Source organism: Scyliorhinus canicula, chromosome 9 (assembly GCF_902713615.1).
Source record: "Scyliorhinus canicula chromosome 9, sScyCan1.1, whole genome shotgun sequence".
Lineage (NCBI taxonomy): Eukaryota > Metazoa > Chordata > Chondrichthyes > Carcharhiniformes > Scyliorhinidae > Scyliorhinus > Scyliorhinus canicula.
Genome location: NC_052154.1, coordinates 68529580 through 68551102, shown reverse-complemented (window position 1 = coordinate 68551102; position 21523 = coordinate 68529580). Strand labels below are relative to the sequence as shown.

The 21523-nt window shown below is 46.0% G+C and overlaps 1 protein-coding gene across 4 annotated transcripts in view; it reads left to right on the top strand.

The window, feature by feature from the left end:
* The window catches only part of fhod1 (formin homology 2 domain containing 1), a 483544-nt gene that overhangs the window by 268909 nt on the left and 193112 nt on the right, over positions 1–21523 (top strand). For all 4 annotated transcript variants that reach the window (XM_038806848.1, XM_038806847.1, XM_038806846.1 and 1 more), the window contains exons 6-7: positions 6905–6999; positions 12555–12666. In XM_038806848.1, the coding sequence (XP_038662776.1) occupies positions 6905–6999; positions 12555–12666 (207 nt within the window). The remainder of the gene's footprint in view (positions 1–6904; positions 7000–12554; positions 12667–21523) is intronic.

Sequence of the window (21523 nt, the reverse complement as noted above, 5' to 3'; positions counted from 1 at the left end):
AATGGACCTACATTTGCAGAAGGAGGTAATTTGGCCCATCAAGTCTGCACAGACCCCCTGAAAGAGCACCCCGCCCATCCCCATAACCCAGTAATCCCACCTAACTATTTGGACACTTAAGGGGCAATTTAGCAAATCCAATCCACCTAACCTGTACATCTTTGTGACTGTGGGAGGAAACCGGAGCACCCGAGGAAACCTACGTAGACACTGGGAAAATGTACAAACTCCACACAGTCAACCAAAGCTGCAATTGAACCCGGGTCCCTGGCACAGTGAGGCAGCAGTGCTAACCGCTGTGCCACCGTGCCCCCCCAAGAGAATGTTGTCAGAGAATCTAGAAATAGGGATTGCTATTTAAAAGTAAGGGGTTGTTCATTTAAGACAGATGAGGAGAAATGTTTTTTCTTTCAGAAGACTTTGAGTCTTTGGAACATTTCTTCCTCAAAAGGCAGTGGTCATAGTCTTTGAATATTTTAAAGGCGGAGCTTGATAGATTTCTGATCAACAAGGGGTGAAAGGTTATAGGCAGAATGTGGGGTTGAAGTTACAAACTGATGAGCCATGATCTTACTGAATTGCGAGCAGTCTCGAGGACTACTCGAGGCCAACTTCCTGCTCCTAATTTCATATTTCCGTATATTCTAAATTGCTCTCAATTTTGGGGCTAACCACTTTTTCTGGCAACCTTATAAGCCACTTCCTTTGATCTAATTCAATTTTTAACTTACTTTGTTAGTCTTGGTCGATTCACCTTTCCTGTTTGGCTTTTGTGTCTTGGAGGAATCTATTTTTGTCAGAACCCATGTAATACTTCCTTAAATGCTAGCCATTGCCTGGCAACCATCAAATAATTTTGTGTATTTTGTCAATCCATCTTAGCCAGCTTGTCTCTTACACCATCATACCTACTCTACGTTGGAGTGACTAAACACAGATTGACCGACCACTTTGCAGAACACTTTCGGTCCATCCGCAAGCAGGACTCTGACCTTCCATTTATTTTTTAAAAAATGATCTTTATTGTCACAAGTTGGCTTACATTAACACTGCAATGAAGTCACTGTGAAAGTCCCGTAGTCGCCACACTCCGACGTCTGTTCGGGTACACTGATGGAGAATTCAGAATGTCCAAATTACCTAACAGCACATCTTTCGGGACTTGTGGGAGGAAACTGGAGCACCTGGAGGAAGCCCACGCAGACACGGGGAGAATGTGCAGACTCCACACAAACAGTGACCCAAGCCAGGAATCGAACCTGGGACCCTGGCTCTGTGAAGCAAAAGTGCTAACCACTGTGCTATTGTTTACCGTTTCAACGCACCGTCTTACTCCAATGCCCACAAGTCCATTCTTGACCTGTTGGAATGTCCCAGTAAAGCCCAACACAAACTGGAGAAACAGCACCTCATTTTCCAATTAGACCTTCCAAACTTAACATTGAATTCAACAACTTCAGACTGTGCACTCTCTCGTCCACTTTCACCCCATTTTTATTTCTATGAATTTATTTTCATTTCTTCCATTGATCCATTTTTCCTCACCATTGTCTCCGCTCTCCAGACTCATCAGTTCCCTTTTCAAAGTTGTCCTTTGACACACTGCTTTACCTCTGTTTTGCCGTTAACACATTCTAATCTCTTAATGTGCCACCATTAGCATCCTTCTTAGTCATTAGCACCACCATTTATGTTCCCATTGTCTTTTTGTCCGTGCCATTTTTGTCAATATCCACCCATCACTGGCCCTCTATCTAGCCCCACTGCTCCACACCCCCCCCCCCCAATAACAGTATAAATCTCATGCCATTTCCAATTCTCTCTAGCTTTGACAAAGAGTCAACCAAACTCAAAAGGTTAGCTCTGTTCTTTCTCCACAGATGCTATCAGACCTGCTGAGATTGTCCAGTTTTTGTTCATTTTTGTTTCACACCTTAAAACCTTAGTTTCCAAAATAATATGATGGATATCCATTACTTTCAAACTTAATGTAAAATTCCATCATATTATGGTCATTATTTCCTAAAGTCTCCTTTACAGCAAGGTTATTAATTAGCCCTTTCTCAGCGCCTAATATCAAATCTAAAATAGCTGAATCCCTAATTGGTTTTTCAATGCACTGCACCAGAAATCAATCTTGTACATACTCCAGGAATTCATCCTCCACAGCATTAGTGCTAATTAGGTTCACCCACCAGTCTTTTCGTCTTTTTGTAAATTGAAGTTGCCCATTATTACACATGGTGGCTTATAAATAGTTCCCACCAATGTTTGCCCCTTTCCTGTTGCTAATATCACCCAAACTAATTCCACATCTTGTAAGATCCTCTTTCACTAATGTACTGAACTCATCCCTGATAACAGCACCTTTGCCCTTTTCTTTATCCTTCCTAAAGGATCAATATCCTTCCTTTAAAAATGTATTTTACGACAATCATGTATAAAAAAAGAACAATAACATACACAATAACGCTTCAATAAGTTATAGTTCGTACAATTTTCCACATTTTACCCCCTTCCCTCACCGCAACGAAATTTTCCTCAGACATCGTCATGAACAACCCCCACCATGCCGCAAAGCCCTCCTCTGACCCCCTCAATTTAAATTTGATCTTTTCCAACCGTGGAAAGCCATACAGATCCCCCTGCCAGGCCGCCACTCCCGCCGACATATCCACCCTTCAATTTAACAGGATTCTTCGCCGGGCAATAAGAGAGGCGAAGGCCACAACATCTGCCCCCTTCCCCTTCATCAGCTCCGGCATTTCCGATACCCCAAGGATCGCCACCATTGGGTCCGACCTGACCTCCACCCCTATAATTTTGGACAACGTCCCAAACACCACTTGCCAGTACCTCTCCAGCTTCTCACAGCCCCAGAACGTGTGCGTGGGGTTCGCTGGCGCCCGCCCACACTTTTTGCACTTGTCAGCCACCCCATGAAAAAACCCTCTCACCTTTGCACAAGTCATATGCACCTTGTGCACAATCTTGAACTGAATCAAGCTCATTCCACCCCGCTCCCCAAATCACTCATATATATCTCCAATCCTACCTTCTCCCGACTAATCCTGGAGCAGCAATTGCTTCAGCACAGTAAACCCCGGCAACCTGGGATACGTCCTCCACTCCTATCTTGCAAAGTCCCGCACCTGCACATACCTAAATTCATTCCCCCTCGGCAACTGAAATCTCTTTTGCAGCTCTTTCAATCCCGCAAACCGCCCTTCCAGATACAAATCCCTCACCCTCTCCAGACCCACCTCCCGTACATCCCATCCATCTCCCCTGGTTCAAACCTATGGGGCGCGATTCTCCAAGCCCCACGCCGGGCCGGAGAATCGCCACAACCGCGCCAAGCCACCCCGACGCCGGCGTGCAATTCTCTGAGGTGCGGAGAATCGGCGCCATTTGCGCTGGCGCGTTTGACGCGGCGCTGGCCGCGGGCCACTGTACGCCGTAGGGCCGCCGATTCTCCGGCCCGGATGGGCCGAGCGGCCGCGCGGAAAAAGCAGAGTCTCGCCGGTGCCGTTTACCCCTGTTCGCTGCCGACGGGAACTCTGCGCGAAGGGTTGGGGACGGCCTGTAGGGTGGGGAGGGGGGGAGCCTCCGATGGGGTCAGCAGGCCTGAATCTCCCCCCCCCCCGGCCTACTTTGTTGCGCGGCCGGCCCCTGAACCCCCCACGCCATGTTGTGTCGGGGCCGGCGCGGCCCAACTGCGCCAGCGCGGATAGGCAGGCGGCAATTTGGCACCGGGAAGGGAGGCTGGAGCAGCGTGAACAGCTCAGTGCCGTGCTGCCCCCTCTGGGGGCCAGAATCCTTACTGCCCCCGCCCGTTTCGTGCTGTCATGAAACGCGGCTGCGTTCACAACGGCGCAGACACTTAATCCCGCGATTGATGAATCGCGCCCATGGTTCCCGCACAGTGGCATCAACGCCGATATCCCCTCCAATTTAAAGTGCCTCCTCAGCTGATTCCACACCTTGACTATCAACTGTACCACCGGGATCTCTTTGTACTTCCCCAGAACAAATGGCAGTGGAGCCGTCACCATGGTCCTCAAGCTGGATCCACTACAGGACTCCTCCTCCATTCTAACCCACTCTGCTCCTCCCTCACCTTCTCCACGTTTGCTACTCAAGAATAATATAGCAGGTTCAGGAGCGGCAACCCCCTCTTTCTGCCTCTGCCTCTGCCTCTGTCTCTGCCTCTGTCTCTGTAGTAGGGCCCTCGGCACCCTCCCTACAAACTCAGATCACCGTCTCCTATTTCTAAAAGAAGGCCTTCGGGAGAAAGATTGGGAGGGCCTGGCAATCAAACAGGAGCCTTGGTAGCATTTCATTTCATTCAGTTTCACGACCTGCACCCTATCTGCCAGTGTCAGGTGCAGTATGGTCCATCTCTTGAAGTCTCCCCTAATCTCCTCCACCAACGTTGTCAAATTCCACTTGTGCATCATAGCCCATTCGTTCATCACCTGGATCCCCAAATACCTAAACCCTTCCCTAGCCACCTTAAATATTAGCACCCCTAAGTTGACCCCCAGCCCCGCCGTGTTCACCGGAACACCTCGCTCTTGCAAACGCTCAACTTATACCCCGAGAAGGCCCCAAACCTTTCCAGTATTCCCATGGTCCTACCCATACTCTCCAGCGGATCTGACACAAACAACAGATCGTCTGCGAACAGTGACACCCGATGCTGCCTGCTCCTCCGGACAATCTCCCACTACTCAACTGAGCCCCTGGGAGCCATTGTTAAGGCTCAATCGCTAGCGCAAACAACGACGCCGACAGTGGACACGTCTGTCTCATACCTCTGCGCAGCCCAAAATGTCATGAGCTCGTCCCATTCGTGATTGCAAATGCCACCGGAGCTGTGTACAACAAGCGCACCCAAGCCGAGAACTTTGAACCAAACCCAAACCTACCCAAGATCTCAAGTAAATACCTCCATCACCCGATCAAAGGCCCTCTCTGAATCCATGGAGACAACAACATCCTGCCCCACCCCCCTCGACAGTGTCATTACCACATTCAACAGCCTCCTGATATTACTGGAGAGCTGCCTGCCCTTTACAAAACCCGTTTGGTCCTCTGCCACCACCACTGGCACCCATACCCCCATCCTTCCCGCTATCAACTTAGCCAGCACCTTCGCGTCAGTGTTCAACAACAAAATGGGCCTATGTGACCCACACTCCAGTGGATCTTTCCCCTTTTTCGGAAATAATTGATGCCTGCATCAGTGTCTCCTGCGGCTCCCACTTCTCCAGTGACTCATTAAACAATTACCCCGCACAAACTTCTTCGGGTACAGAACCCCAAACCAAATCTTCTGTCGCTACAATACTGCCTTGAATCCTGCGCGCCTCTTCACCACTCCGCCTCGATTTCTTGGTATATTCGGACACAGTTTCCCTCCCATTCACAGTCTCGCTTCTCCCTGGCCTATCGCAAGGTCAACACGGTGAACAGTGGTTAGCACAGTTGCTTCACGGTTCCAGGTTCCATTCTGGCTTGAGTCACTGTCTGTGCTGAGTCTGCACGTTCTCCCCGTGTCTGCGTGGGTTTCCTCCGGGTGCTCCAGTTTCCTCCCACAGTCCAAAGACGTGCAGGTTAGGTGGGTTGGCCAGGAAAAATTATCCTTAGTGTCCAAAAAGGTTGGGTGGGGTTACTGGGTTATGGGATAGGGTGGTAGGCGCGGGCTTAAGTGGGGTGTTCTTTCCAAGGGAGGCTCGATAGGCCAAATGACCTTCTCCTGCACTGTAAATTCTATGATTCTATAAGGTCCTTTCCTTCTCCATGAATTTGTGATCTGCACAATCACCATCCATGGCGGCTCTCCCATTCTTGGCCTCTGCCTTAAGGACCCGTACAGCACTCTTTCCCCCCCCAAAAGCTTAGCATGACATAAGCTGGTTAACAAGTGGCACATCATACCCTAATTATTCACTTCCCCGCAAGCAAATAAAATGGCAACATCAACAACATAATTATTAGGAAGTCCAGGATAAACAACTGGTATGCGGACCGTTATCAGGTTAAAAACTTCTCCACTGGTAAAGAAGAAAGCAGAAATCCAGGATAAAGCAGGCTCAAAGACACTGAGCACTCTTCAGGACCTTCCAAGGATTCAAACGATTAAAGCATGAAAGCTCATTGCTTCCATCACACTATCTCACCCGAACCCACGCGGCCAACAACCCCGGTTGCAGCCTGACATCAGGAACAAGACAACATTGGACCTGGGGTCAGAAGGCCAACCCAATCCCAGGCCTTGGAGACAGGATTAAATGAGTTCCCTTGCTCCAAGGACAGTGTTCTCTCTGCAAGAACATCCTAGCGTGCCTCCAACGCCTCCATAAAAACACCTTACACCTCTTTAATTTGGGCTTTGATGGCCTGTACTGCCAATCCAAGATATTTGGATGGATCAACATCTTTGCTATCAGCCGTCATCCGTCGGAACACACTGCACAGTCAAGGCGGGAAGCCTCCCTACAGCAACAGCGGCACTAATCAGAAAGCACCATCCCAACTCCTTCCAGCTGCCACAAATCAATGAGGTTTTAAGCATTTTATCTCTGTTCAATAGTGACCAACAAATCTCAGGACATATGTATGCCAAGCTCGCGGAAATACAGCGCTCCCTTGCTCAAATCATGTCACCACCCTTTCTGTATTTGTTAAATAAAAGGACACTTTTCCAATTAAGGGGCAATTTAGCGTGGCCAATCCACCTACCCTGCACACCTTAGCGTTGTGCGGGTGAGACCTATGCAGACACGGGGAGACATGCAAACCCCACATGGACAATGACCCAGGGCCGTGATCGACCCTGGGTCCTCGCCGTCGCCCTATAAAAGGACACACTTAACAGTCTTTTTTATTACATTTACAGCTCTGAGCCAGATCATGCTGTTTGTGGATGGAATGAATGGCGTCATTGGTCATAATGAGAGTGTCCAGTGGCTGTACACTCTGACTGGCAGCGTGGTGAGTTAAGTTTCCTGTAGATGAATACTAAGTTATGATGAGGATGGTTATTTTTGTATGAATTTCACGGGAAGATCCTGAACTGGGTAACTCTTTTCCAGATTGCCCTGGGATATTGTCTATTATAATCTATTGTAAAGGGTATGATAACTGGGCACTTTAAAAAGTAATGCTAAAATTGGCTGAGTCAACATGGATTTATGAAAGGGAAATCATGTTTGGTGAGGCTGTTGGAATTTTTGGAGGGTGTTACTTGTAGCATAGATAAAGGAGAACCAGTGGCTATGATGTGTTTGGATTTTCAGAAGGGTTTTGATGAGGTCCACACAGGAAGCTAGTAAACGAAATTAGCGCACATATGATTGGGGGCAATATTCTACTATGAATGAAATGAAAAATGACTTATTGTCACGAGTAGGCTTCAAATGAAGTTACTGTGAAAAGCCCCTAGTCGCCACATTCCGGCGCCTGTTCGGGGAGGCTGTTACGGGAATCGAACCGTGCTGCTGGCTTGCCTTGGTCTGCTTTCAAAGCCAGCGATTAGCCCTGTGAGCTAAACAGCCCTTGGATTGAGAATTGGTTAACAGGCACAAAGCAGAAGCAGGATTGATTCTCAGGATGGCAGGCTTTAACTGGTGCGGTACCGCAAGGATCAGTGCTCGGGTCACAGCTGTTTATAATCTGCATGAATGACTTGGATGTGGTAACGAAGTGTAATATTTACAGATTTGCTAGGTGGGAATGTTAAGTCCTGAGGAGGAGACAAAGAGGCTTCCAGCAGACTTGGACAGCTAAGTGAATTATCAAGAACATGGCAGATATAATGTGAATAAGTGTGAAGTTATCCACTTTGGTAGAAAACAGAATGATAGAATATTTCTTAAATGGGGAGAGATTGGAATGTGGTGATGTCCAAAGGAACTATGTTTATGAGTCACTAAACGTGAGCATGCAGGTGCAGCAAGCAATTAGGAAGGCAATTTCATCATGTAGGGATTTGAGTACAGGGGTAAAGATGTCTTTCTGCGAGTGTATAGAGCCTTAGTGAGATCTCACCTAGAGTATTGTAGACAGTTTTGGTTCCCTTATCTAGGGAAGTCATAGAGAGTGTAACAAAGGTTTACCAGACAAACCCCTGGAATAGCAGAATTGTCTTATGAGGAGAGGTTGACGAAATTGGGTCTGAATTCCCCCGAGTTTCAAAGGATGCGAGCTGATCTTATTGAAACATATAAAATTCTTGTAGAGCATGACAGGATGGATGTAGAGTTGATGAGTCCAGAACCAGGGACATTTTCTCAGAGTAAGGGATAGGCCATTGAAGACTGAGATGGGGAGGAATTTCCTTACTCGGAAGATAGTGAATTTTTGGAATTCTCTACCCCAGACATAGGGCTGTGGAAGCTCCATCATTGAGCATGTTCCAGGCAGAACTTGAGTCTGGAGACTAATGACCTCAAGAGATAAAGAATCAGTGTTGGAAAGTGCCTTCTGATGGGCTGCATAGCCTAATCCTGTTCCTATCTTCCAACCTATTGCAATTGAACTTGGTTGTCAAGCCTACAGATGGAAAAAAAAATAGTCCAGGTTCCTAATTCAAAGCATTTCCCAAGGAACATAGCTGGAAAGTGCATGTGAATAGAAGCAGAGCGAGTGTGGGATTGGATTGCGATACACACAATGGGCGAATTGCCTGCTGACAATCCATGCTCCCATGGGTAATGGGAATTTCTCTCCCCCCCCCCCCCCCCCCCCCCCCCCCCCCCCCACAGGATTTAATTGCTTTAGGATTTGAAGGTTGTATGAATAACCAAAAAGGGTGAGAATGTGGATAATGCTATTAAATGGCAAAGTGTTTGGGGAACTTGAGCAGGAAAGTGACCTGGGAAGTTTGGTAGGTTGGTTGTCCAAAATGTTAGGCCGTGAATAAAATTGAACACACCTGTTAAAGATATGATGTAAGTCAACATAGGTGATTTTAAATCAGGGGTGGGCAAACTACGGCCCGCGGGCCGCATGCGGCCCGACAAAGGTTTTTATGCGGCCCGCCAATGAGGTGCCCGGAATCATAACCAGCATTTTTGAAAAGCCGCCGGGGAAAAGCCGCTGAAGTAAATGCGCTTATTGAATAAGTGCATTTACTTCAGCGGCTTTTCCCCGGCGGCTTTTCAAAAATGCCGGTTATGATTCCGGGCACCTCATTGGCGGGCCGCATAAAAATGCGCATAATGGGGTGGATGAGTGGGGCTGTATCATTGGTCGGTTTAGTTGGGTGTGCGACCAATAGGAGTCCAGGTTACAAACAATAATAAGGCTTATTGTTTGTAACCTGGACTCCTATTGGTCGCACACCCAACTAAACCGACTAATAAGGCAGCCCCACTCATCCACCCCACTACGCGCGGTTTTATCGTTGACTTGGCTAGGCTGTGCTTCTGTCAGTGTTAAGGATCAGCACAAGCAACTTGACACCTGATTTCAACAAACCGGTAAATGACTGCAGTCAGATGCATCATTCTCATTGACATTGTTCTGTTACTTACTGAGTTACTTTGTTTTTCAAATAAATGTGCTTTTTTTCTTTAAAGACCTTATATTTTGGCTATTTAAAATATTAATTATTTTACTTAATATACTATGCGGCCCTTTAAAATTGTGAATTTCTGAATGTGGCCCTTGCACGGAAAAGTTTGCCCACCCCTGTTTTAAATGAAAGTAATGGCACTTTCCAACACTGTCTCCTTATCTCTTGAGGTAATTAGTCTCCAGAAATCTATCAACTTCTGCCTTGAACATGCTCAATGATTGAGCTTCCATGGCCCATGCTGGAGAAACTCAGTAGGCAGAGCTAATGTCTCCAGTCCAATATGTCTTCTTCGGAACTCATTTCCATGTGATTTGAAAGTTGCATTGCGTTTTCGAGGCGAGGCTGCTTCCAGAGTGTTCAACATACTACAGGAAAGATGTAGAATTCTTAGAGGGAGCCTGACAGTCTTGTCATTAAAATCCTATCGTTATGAGGAGTACATTCACTGACTTGCCATGAGCAATACCTTTTGCGATCTATTCTAATTCTTGAAATGATAGCCTCATTTATACTCGTCACAACTTATAGCCTGATTAGCTTCAATTTAATGAAGCGAAATTCAGAACGACATGCTAGTGATGTACCTTTTTCCCCAGTGTAGTCAAGGTAAGATGTAAGTAATGAGAACAATGTTACAGGAAACTAGAGCCCAATGTAACCTCCATTTCCCCAGGCAACGTGTAACATGTTGTATCGGTTAAACCGCAAGTGGAATGAATCAAAGGACAGCTGCTTTCACTTTCGCAGAACCTCAACAATCCATTGACTCGCACTAATATTTCGAGCTGCATTGAACTGACGGATTTTTTTAATGGCCTGTAGCTGAACAGGAAGCAGCCGTTTCATCTTAACTTGCACATGTGCGTCCTTTTATAGAGATGTTTACAAGGTGCTAACTTTTAAGCACCTGCTTTAAACTCAATAGACGTGTGATGCGACGAAGGGGCCACTAATAATGATTGTGGATTTCTTTTTTAATGTTTGGCATTAATAGAAAACTTTTGGCATCAATGGAAGACAATCTGTATAAGAGATGGGAAAATATATATTAATGAGATACAATGAATATTGCCACAACACACAGGCCAATTTTGTTTGTTTTGCCACAGAATTTAAATTTGCCAATTAGTTTTTGAGACTAGCCATTCCATTTACAAAGCAGCTACCACCAGATTGCTGAGTTACAATTTATTTCAGCAGTTATCAACAAAGAGCCCTGTTTTTAATCATGTGTCGATGTGGTAATTTGTCACTCGATCAACAAACATAACGTTAGAAATGTGCAGTTCATCCAGTCTGCCAGCAGAGGTCCATAGAGCACACCAGAGCAGAGGCTGGAAACAGAAGAAACGTTAATCCTATATTGTCAGATTTCCAGAAATCTCAACAATTTAGATGAGTTAACTCGAGCTTCTTCCTTTTGGTTTATTGTTTTAACTGGATTTATTTTGAATACTTTGATTTTTTTAAATTTAAAAATGCACTGTTAAAGTAAAAAATAATCCGGGTATGAGGCACGCAATCTCACATTCAAATTCTATTTCAAACTGCAAGCCTGTTTCACCCATTAAAACCAATTTTTTTCTGTGGACTTAACCAATCAGACTCCGATGTGCACTCTGACTGGGTGGCATTTCTAAGGAATGGTGCCAGGGTAGCATGAGGATGGCTCAGCAGTTGCTGAGAGTCGGAGGGTGCAGACAGTTTATTCGGTCAAGCTCCTGGGGCACAGTTGAAAGGATGCAGGAAAAAGATACCAAAGTTTGAGGTCATGTACCAACCGACTCAAGAACAGCTTCTTCCCTACTGCAATCAGACTTTTGAATGGACCTACCTCGAATGAAGTTGATCTTTTCTCTACACCTTTCTATAACTGTAACATTATATTCTGCAGTCTCTCCTTCCTTCCCTATGTACGGTATGCATTGTCTTGTACAGCATGCAAGAAACAGTACTTTTCACTGTATACTAATACATGTGACAGTAATAAATCAAATCAAAACAGGTGAAGGGGCTTGCCTGCTGCAATCTTCTTTTCTGGGGTTTCAATTCTTGCCCCTCGTACTGCGGGTGATCGGGTGATTCTGACTTATTTCCTTATTCTGGTGGTGGGAAAGTGGGAGGGAGGTCACCGTTATGGAGCATAAATCTATATACAAGGAATTTAGATGACCTGATACCAGCCACCACGCTCCGAGAAGAAAATACTGATCATTTGACGTATTTAACTTGATGCCACCCCGGTGTCCCAGTGGTTAGCACTGCTGCCTCACAGCTTCAGGCTCCCAGGTTCAATTCCGGCCTCGGGTTACTGTCTGTGTGGAGTTTGGACTTTCTCACCGTGTCTGCATGGGTTTCCTCCGGGTGCTCCCGTTTCCTCCCACTGTCCAAAGAAGTGCAGGTTAGGTGGATTGGCCATGATAAATTGCCCTTAGTGTCCAAAAGGTTAGGTTGTGATTTGAGGATCGGATGGAGGTGCAGGGCTAGGTAGGGTGCTCTTTCCGAGGGCCGGTCCAGACTCAATGGGCCAAATGGCTTCCTTCTGCACTGTAAATTCAATGATTCTATGTGGGAATTGCTTTGTTGTTCATCTTCGAAATTAGATTAATTTTTTCAAATTTGTTAGCATAAACGTGTCCGTGCAATATTGCAAGTCAATAAGCAGAAATCTTTGTCTGAAAAAACCATAATCCACTTGAACAACAATCTGTATGAAGCTGCACATAATTGCAAGATTTGTCCCACATGAAAGTGCATTTTAAAACGAGAAAAAACAATGTCCATTACAAATGAACAGTTTAATTGAAGGCAAATGAGCAGTGGCTTCATTCAAACTGTGAACTCTCACTACTCTACGGTGACATCTTCTGGTGAGATCAGAGCATTCAGCCTGAAATACTTTCTCTCTCTCGTTAGCTGGCAAACGTGACATTTACTTACAGCCTACTCTTCTGTTCCTCAATCCCAGTACCGTTTGGTGGTGAAGACTGCACTGAAACTCCTGATAGTGTTTGTGGAATACACCGAGAACAACGCAGCTCTCCTGATCCAGTCTGTCAACATTGTAGATGATAAAAGAAGTAAGTGCTATTCTAATGGGGTCAGGGAGAGTAACGAGCAGTGTAATTGTTCAAGGCACAACATCAAAGTCATGTGTATTGGACAAAATCAAAACTAGTGGTGACTTGCAGGCAAATATGCAACCAAATGTGCAAATATACTTAAATGTGACAGTGGCTTTTTTTTGCTGTTGACTATATGATTTTTTAAAAGACTTTCAACTTGAATGCTTTAAAGTAAATCAAATGTATCTTTAATACGAATTCACATGTTGAAGTGTGTGGTTTATTTATGGTACTAATTTCTGTTCTTCACTTTTGATTCTGGGGCTTTGTGACTGATGAGATGTAGAACTGAACATTGCCTTGTCCTGAGATCCCGCTGAGATCAAAAAAACAAATTGAATTTAGTGCCTTTGCTGAAAAAAAGTTTCTAAACTTATATAGAAAGTACAGAAGGCGAAAACAAACCATGCCACTAATTTACAGCATACATATGACAGAATGCAATCAATCTAAGCCCACCTAACCACAGAATGGTAAGAAACCTGGATTTGAGGCTGTGGTTGAGGAAGGTGAAGATCAGAGGAAACAAAGGGGCCGTGCCTGTAAAAGCAAACTTTAAATAGTTGCTCGTAGGAAGAGTTTTATAACTGCTCTGAGAGGGTAGTGATTGGGAAAAGCAATGTTAACGGCATAAATGGGTTTCTGTGCAAGGGTATTATTGAACCTGTGTCAAGAATTCGAATGCTGATCTGTTCTGAATGTCCTTTGAATTGTTTGGAATATGATAATTGGATCTTAGCCGCAGTGACAAGGAGATCAGTGTCTGAACTCCACTAGTTTGACCAAAAGGATGGCTAACGAGAGTCACATGAGAAAAGTGATGTGGCAGACTTGATGAGGAAAGTGACAGTGCAGAAAGGAGTCGGGGATTTCATTATTTGGGCAGCACGGTAGCATTGTGGATAGCACAATCGCTTCACAGCTCCAGGGTCCCAGGTTCGATTCCGGCTTGGGTCACTGTCTGTGCGGAGTCTGCACATCCTCCCCGTGTGTGCGTGGGTTTCCTCCGGGTGCTCTGGTTTCCTCCCACAGTCTAAAGATGTGCAGGTCAGGTGGATTGGCCATGCTAAATTGCCCTTCAAGTCCAAAATTGCCCTTAGTGTTGGGTGGGGTTACTGGGTTATGGGGTTATGGGGATAGGGTGGAGTTGTTGACCTTGGGTAGGGTGCTCTTTCCAAGAGCCAGTGCAGACTCGATGGGCTGAATGGCCTCCTTCTGCACTGTAAATTCTATGATTATCTTAAATCTACACTTAGTAGAATTAGAACCATAAAATTGCTACAGTGCAGAAGGTGGCCATTTGGCCCATCACAGCTGCACTGACTCTCTGAAAGAGTACCTTACCTAGTCCCCCCTCCCCCCCAATCCCCATAACCTGACATGACCTACATACCTTTTGACACAAAGGGGCAATTTTAGCCGGGCCAATCCACCTAACCTGTACATTTTTGAACTGTGGGCGAAAACCGGAACACCCAGAGGAAATCCACGCAGGCATGGGGAGAAAGTACAAACTCCACACAGGCAGTCCGCCCAAGGCCGCAATTGAACCCGGGTTCCTGGCGGCGTGAAATAGCAGTGCTAAACACTGTGACACTTAAAGTGGCTATTAAAATATGCGTAAAATAAGATATGGCAGGAATCTCTGACCCTATTGTTTTTTTTTAGGACCTAAATTTTCCCATTGCTTAAAGTCTATTGGAATTGACATTTTGAAAGTTGTGCAGCATGAACAAGGACTGACCTTTCCCCACTGTACCTGACTCCTTCGCAATGATTTAATAGCCCTCTTGAACTCAAATGCTGCTGTCTCACTTATACCATTCCAGTAATTAATTATAAATATTGTACTCACTGAGCAGACCTGAAAACACCATTCACATCCTCCCAAAGCAATACTTGGAACCTAAACTAAATGTAGGAGTGAGTTACTAACCAAATCCCAATTGCTGGAATTTACAAATATCTTGCCAATTTTAAGAAAAGGTTATGGTTAATTAAACCGGATAGACCTCAAAAATCTGCGACCTATCAAACATTTTGAACTTGTGCAACCAGTTCGGATAAAAGCAACGAATTGTAAGAACCAGCCACAACTACAGATGTTAATTCGACACGTTCTTTAGATCTCTGTCTCTGACTCACTTTAATCAATGTTGACTACATCATTTGTTTATCTGTCCAGCTGTTAAAACCAGATACCATCTGTACAGGCAGGCAACGGGAATTCTGTACTTTTTAAAAACCATTTTATAATGCAGGCCGCACTTTGACAGTGATTATGGGTCAGCGGCACAGACTTGTATCGCTTAATATCAGGATTGTGGGTGGTAGGAGGGTATATGTTGGGGAGAACAGTGGTGTGACTTGAAACACCATGTGGGTTAATTTGCATAGATGATCAGAGCACTGCTGACTGGTGTACAAATGCAATGAAAAAACTTATTGATAGACTTTTGTTAGGAAAAAGTATGAAGGAATATGCAACCAAGGCAATTGAATGGAGTTCAAGGTGCAAATCATGATCTAATTGAGCAGTGTAACAGGCTTAAAGGGTTGATTTACTTTTATGAGGTATGTGAATGACAGACAGAAACAGACCTTCCCCACCTTCATAGCGTACTTCCGAACAGCCATGTAATTTTAAAAAAAAATCTTTCATGGGATGTGTCTATCTCAAAAGGCAGTGTGCAGAGCTGGTGAGGCTCTACGATTGCAGAAAGGACCTGACGGGGAGGGCATTTCTCCTCACCAGCCATGTTACGTCTTGATGCTTGTTTGAAAGCTCTGACTGTGGAGCTGAGCAATGGAGCAAGAGTGCATTGTTTTATAATGCTGCTTCTCCATATATCTGCCACCCCCCACCCCATGTGTTTTTATGCCCTGCACCACACATCATACTCAAGCAGTTATAGCCATTTGCTGGTTCATTTCTCAAGGCAATGCCTTGACCAATTGGAATCAAGCTACCTAGTTTAAATTTTCAAACAATATTTGGTAGTTAACTGTCAGCCACCATTAACTGGTGCATTCTCCATAGCAACATCTTTACCAATCAAAGTCCACTTGCCAGCCATTCTCAAGGGCAAAGCCTTTACCAATCAGAGTCCACTTGCTAACCAATCAGTGCACTCTTCTCATGTGGTATAAATTAGTTGTTTCCCCTGATATTGTGTTCTTGTGATTGTCCTGATGAGTGCAAGATGAAAAGCTTGGACAAAATGCCCTTTTCCTGCAAGATTGATTGATTGATTTATTGTCACATGTACTGAAGTACAATGAAAAGTATTTTTCTGCGGCCAAGGGGACATACAAAGCACGTACACCGTAGACAAAAAGAATAATTAACAAAGTACATTGACAAATAAGTAATTGGTTACAGTGTGGAATAAGGGCCAAACAAAGCAAATACATGAGCAAGAGCAGCATTGGGCAAGATGAATAGTGTCTTACAGGGAACAGATCGGTCCAAGGGAGAGTCGTTGAGGAGTCTAGTAGCTGTGGGGAAGAAGCTGTTCCTATGTCTGGATGGGCGGGTCCTCAGACTTCTGTATCTTCTGCATGATGGAATGGTCTGGAAGAGGGCAAAGCCTGGGTGGGAGGGGTCTCTGACAATGCTGTCTGCTTCCTGAGGCAGCTGGAGGTGTAGACAGAATCAATGGGAGGATGGCAAGCTTGTGTGATGCATTGGGCTCAGGTTCCGTACTACCAAATTACTATTTATTGCTGTCAGTAATATTTAAACAGAAAATCCAAAAGAAATGAAGTATTTTTTTAAAAATAATTTTTATTGAAATTTTAACAAAATATAAACATCTTAACTCTATTAACACACAACCGCGGTAACACCCCGAGAACAATAACCCCCCCCCCCCCCCCCCCCGGTTGCTGTCAGCCTATTTCCCTACTGTTCCGCCAGGAAGTCCAGGAAAGGCTGCCACCGCCTGAAAAATCCTTGTACTGATCCCCTCAGGGTAAATTTCACCCTCTCCAATTTAATGAACCCCGCCATATCATTGATCCAGGACTCCACGCTTGGGGGCCTCGCATCCTTCCACTGGAGCAAGATCCTCTGCTGGGCTACTAGGGACGCAAAGGCCAGATCACCGGCCTCTATCGCCTCCTGCACTCCCGGCTCCACTGCCACCCCAAAAATTGCGAGTCTCCAGCCTGGCTCGACCCTGGATCCCACCACCCTCGACACCGTCCTTGCTACCCCCTTCCAAAACTCCCCCAACGCTGGGCACGCCCAAAACATATGGGCGTGGTTCGCTGGGCTCCCCGAGCACCTAGCACACCTGTCCTCGCCCCCGAAAAACCTACTCATCCTCGACCCAGTCATGTGGGCCCTATGCAGCACCTTGAACTGTATGAGGCTAAGCCTCGCACAGGAAGAGGAGGAATTCACTCTCTCCAGGGCATCCGCCCACGTCCCCCCCTCAATCTCCCCACCCAGCTCCTCTTCCCATTTACCCTTCAGTTCCTCCACCGAGGCGTCGTCTACCTCCTGCATTACCCGGTATATGTCCGAAATCCTCCCTCCAACCCACACCCCCGCGAGCACCCTGTCCCGTACTCCACGTGGGGGCAACAAGGGGAACCCCTCCATCTGTCGCCTGCCAAACGCCCTAACCTGCATATACCGAAACATGTTCCCCGGGGGGAGCACAAACTTCCCCTCTAACTCCCCCAAGCTCGCGAACCTCCCCTCCACAAACAGGTCCCTCAACCTCCTAACCCCTGCCCTGTGCCAGCCCAGAAATCTGCCATCAATGCTCCCTGGAACAAACTGATGGTTCCCCCGTATCGGGGCCTCCATCGAGCCCCCCATTTCTCCCCTGTGCCGTCTCCATTGCCCCCAAATTTTGAGGGTAGCTGCCACCACCGGGCTCGTGGTATACCTCGTTGGAGGGAGCGGCAACGACGCCATTACTAGCGCCTCCAAGCTCGTGCCCACACAGGACGCCGCCTCCATCCTCTTCCATGCTGCCCCCGCCTCGTCCATTACCCACTTACGCACCATCACTGCGTTGGCAGCCCAATAGTACCCACAGAGGTTGGGCAACGCCAGCCCCCCCCCTATCCCTGCCTCGTTCCAGGAACACTCTTCTAACCCTCGGAGTCCCATGCAAGAAATGAAGTATTAACAATGAAATTGCTGTTGTGTTCTTGTAAAGCATTGATTTCTGTATCGATCAACTTGACACGCCCAGGTTGTCTGCTTTTTTTGCCATTCAGTCTTTTTATCCTGTTATACACACAAGTATCAAACCTGATTTGTAAGCCTTGAATTATGCAAAAGGAAAATACGTGAATTCCATTATTTCTTCAGCTCTGTGAATGAACGAGTGTTTGGGGCAGCATGATAGCATTGTGAATAGCACAATTGCTTCACAGCTCCAGGGTCCCAGGTTCGATTCCGGCTTGGGTCACTGTCTGTGCGGAGTCTGCACATTCTCCCCGTGTGTGCGTGGGTTTCCTCCGGGTGCTCCGGTTTCCTCCCACAGTCCAAAGATGTGCAGGTTAGGTGGATTGGCCAAGATAAATTGCCCTTAGTGTCCAAAGTTGCCTTTAGTGTTGGGTGGGGTTACTGGGTTATAGGGATAGGGTAGAGGTGTTGACCTTGGGTAGGGTGCTCTTTCCAAGAGTCGGTGCAGACTCGATGGGCCGAATGGCCTCCTTCTGCACTGTAAATTCTATGATAATCTATGATTAATGAACCTGCATGTCCCCAAAAACTGACATTTTATAGAATTTTTTGTTTTGCCTTGTTTTCTCTTTGAGTTGATTGTCTACATTTTCTCCCAGTGAGTCAGTGATGAGCTTGCTGTCTTGCTCATGTGACTCTGCGGCCAACGGCAGGAGTGAATCCTGTTCTTTAACCTCCCATCTTGTGTGAAAGACAGAAACATAAAATGTAAACATCAGGTTGCATTAATATATTGTGATACAGAGAGGAAAGAGGACAATGATCATCGAGAAGAAGCAACCTTGTGTTCAACGTCCCCTCTAAACACAAGCACACACTAGTGAAGAGAGAGATTTAAAAAAACATGCATACTGGTCTCCTGAGTAAACAAAGAAAACATTTAAATGGGAAATCAGGCTAATTAAATAATATTTAAATGAAAAAAGAAAACAATGGCAATCTGCTGTGGTGTGGGGTGAGTTGTCATTTCTCTACATATGCTAAGAATGGATGCCAAATCTTGTAGAAGTTTGTAGTAGATCCATATAGCGTGCACCTTACTTTTTCCAATTTAATGAAATGTAACACATCTTCAGTGTTACAGTGGGAGGGAGATGGCGGAGCACATGACATCTATCGGAGTAAAATTAAGCTTCTTGCCAGAAGAGTCAGGAAGGCTATGAAATCAGTCTTGTATTTAGCCGAAGTAAGGGTTGTTGATAACAGACGGAAAACTTCAGTCAGTGGAATTGTGTCAACAAGTTTTTGCAAAATTTCGGAAATAGTTTTAAAGATAGCTGTCCAGTAACTGTATAAGGATGGGAAAGGCCAAAACATGTGTATCATGGTCGCAGGGGCCTGTGATACCTGTCACAGGTGGGGTCAATACCTTGATAACTCCTAGAAAGTCTGACTTTAGATGGGATATTTTACATTGTGTCACACTGTGTTTAGTGCAGGTGGATGAGGAATGAATGTGATATAATAGAGCATCCCACTGTGAATTCCTTATTCTGTTCAATCCTGTTCCCATAAGGACTTTACAGTTGATAATGAAGGACCATGAAGAGAAAAAGTTCAGCATACAGACTAGATATAACTCCTCTCATAGTTGGGACTGGAGTCAAAAATGCATCATTGGGCAGTTTGAGGGAAGTGTAGGGAACTGAGGAGTCATATTGCTTACAAAATTGTATACCTGCAAGTATCTGAAAAAGTGGGTCCTGGGGAGGGAATATTTGTCCTTAGTCTGTTGAAATGACGCAAATGTATCATCAACTTATAGATCTTTTAAGTTTTTTGATACCTTAAGTGGGCCAAATATTAAAAGCTTCATCCAGGATAGAGGGTAAAAAGAAGTGGTTCGTTGAAAGTGGGGAGAGCATTGAGAATATTTGCCAGACAAACCACCGTCTGAATTGCATCCAAATTCTAAGGTTTGACTGAATAATAATATTCTTGGTATGAAAAGAGGCAGTTGAAATAATGTTAGAGTAAATTACAGCTGCCATGATTCTAAGTGCAGCCAGACTGGGACGACGTGTTGAGTGACTGCCCATTACCAATATAGGACAGCCCGAACGTTGGCGGCCCAGTAATAACATTGGAAATTGGGTAAACCAATGCCTTCCAAAGATTTTGGTCTTTGCAAAATTTGCTCTATGAAGTCTTGGGATCTTTGTATTCCAAATAAAGTCTGAGACAAGACGATCGAGTTTATGGAAGAACAATTTAAGGATCAAATTGGGATACCCCAAAATTTGGGAAGGGAATTAATTTTAGCAGGGTTAATGCGGCCTGCTAGAGACAGTGGGTGGATAGACTAGCACTTTAAATCCTGTTGTACATGTACAAGGAGAAGGGCAATATTACATTTCAAGAGATTATCAAATTTCCCTGTTACATGCACCTCCTTTTAAGTAAATTTATTAAAGGAGACCTTAAAAGATAGTGTGTGCAGTGGAAAGTTATGAACTGCTGTATTTAAAGGAAAAGTTTGCTCTTATTTAAATTGAGTTTATAACCAGAAATACGACCAAATTTACCAAGAGTAGATAAAGCATTCGGTAAAGACGTGGCAGGTTCTGTAATACAAAGGAGAAGGTCATCTGCATAAAGTCAAACCCTCTGTTCAATGATCCCCCCCTATGTATTTCAGTCATACACTGGCTGTTGCGATGTGTGATAACAATGGGTCACAATGAAGGAGTTGAGGGGAAAGGGGGCACCCTTGTTTGCTACCTCAAAAAAGAGGGAAATATTCAGAGTGGGTATTATTTGTTCAGACCAATGACAGCAGAGCAAAGTACAACAATTTAACACAAGAAATAATGGGCGCGATTCTCCGCTCCCCACGCCGGGTGGGAGAATCGCGGGAGGGCCGGGCGACACACGACACGCCCCCCGGCACCCCCCCGCGATTCCCCCCCCCCCCCCCCCCCCTCCCCGGCTCGGAAGAATCGGCGCTCGCCGTTTTTCACAGCGACCGGCGAGTCTCCGACCCGGATGGGCCGAGCGGCCTGCCATTCGCGACCGGTTCACGACGGCGACAACCACACCTGGTCGCTGCCGTCGTAAACATGGTGCCAAAAGCTGGTTTGAAGCTTGTGGGGGGCGGAGAGGGGAGTGAGCACCGTGGCCGTGCTCGGGAGGGGACTGGCCCGCGATCGGTGCCCACCGATCGTCAGGCCGGCGTCTCAAAGGGACGCACTCTTTCCCCTCCGCCACCCCACAAGGTCAAGCCGCCACTTCTTGCGGGGCAGCGGAGGGGAAGACGGCAACCGCGCATGCGTGGGTTTGAGCCGTCAGCCATCGTGACGTCAGCCGCGCATGCACGGGTTGGAGCCGGCTGACGTCACTTAGGCGCACCGGCCGCGTCATTCTCGGCACACCGCCTTGATGCAAGCGTCAAGGCCCAGCGGCCGAGAGTTACGGAGGGCCGCTCCTAGCCCCCCAGGTGGGGGTGAATAAGGTGAGAGGAGAGGCCTCCGAGGCTGTTGTGAAACTCGGCCGAGTTCACGACGGCCTTCCCGATTTTTCGCGGGATCGGAGAATTCCGCCGAAAACCTGTGCAAAATCAAAGTTTATCCAAAGCATAAAAAAAGTAGTTCAGCATATTAAAAA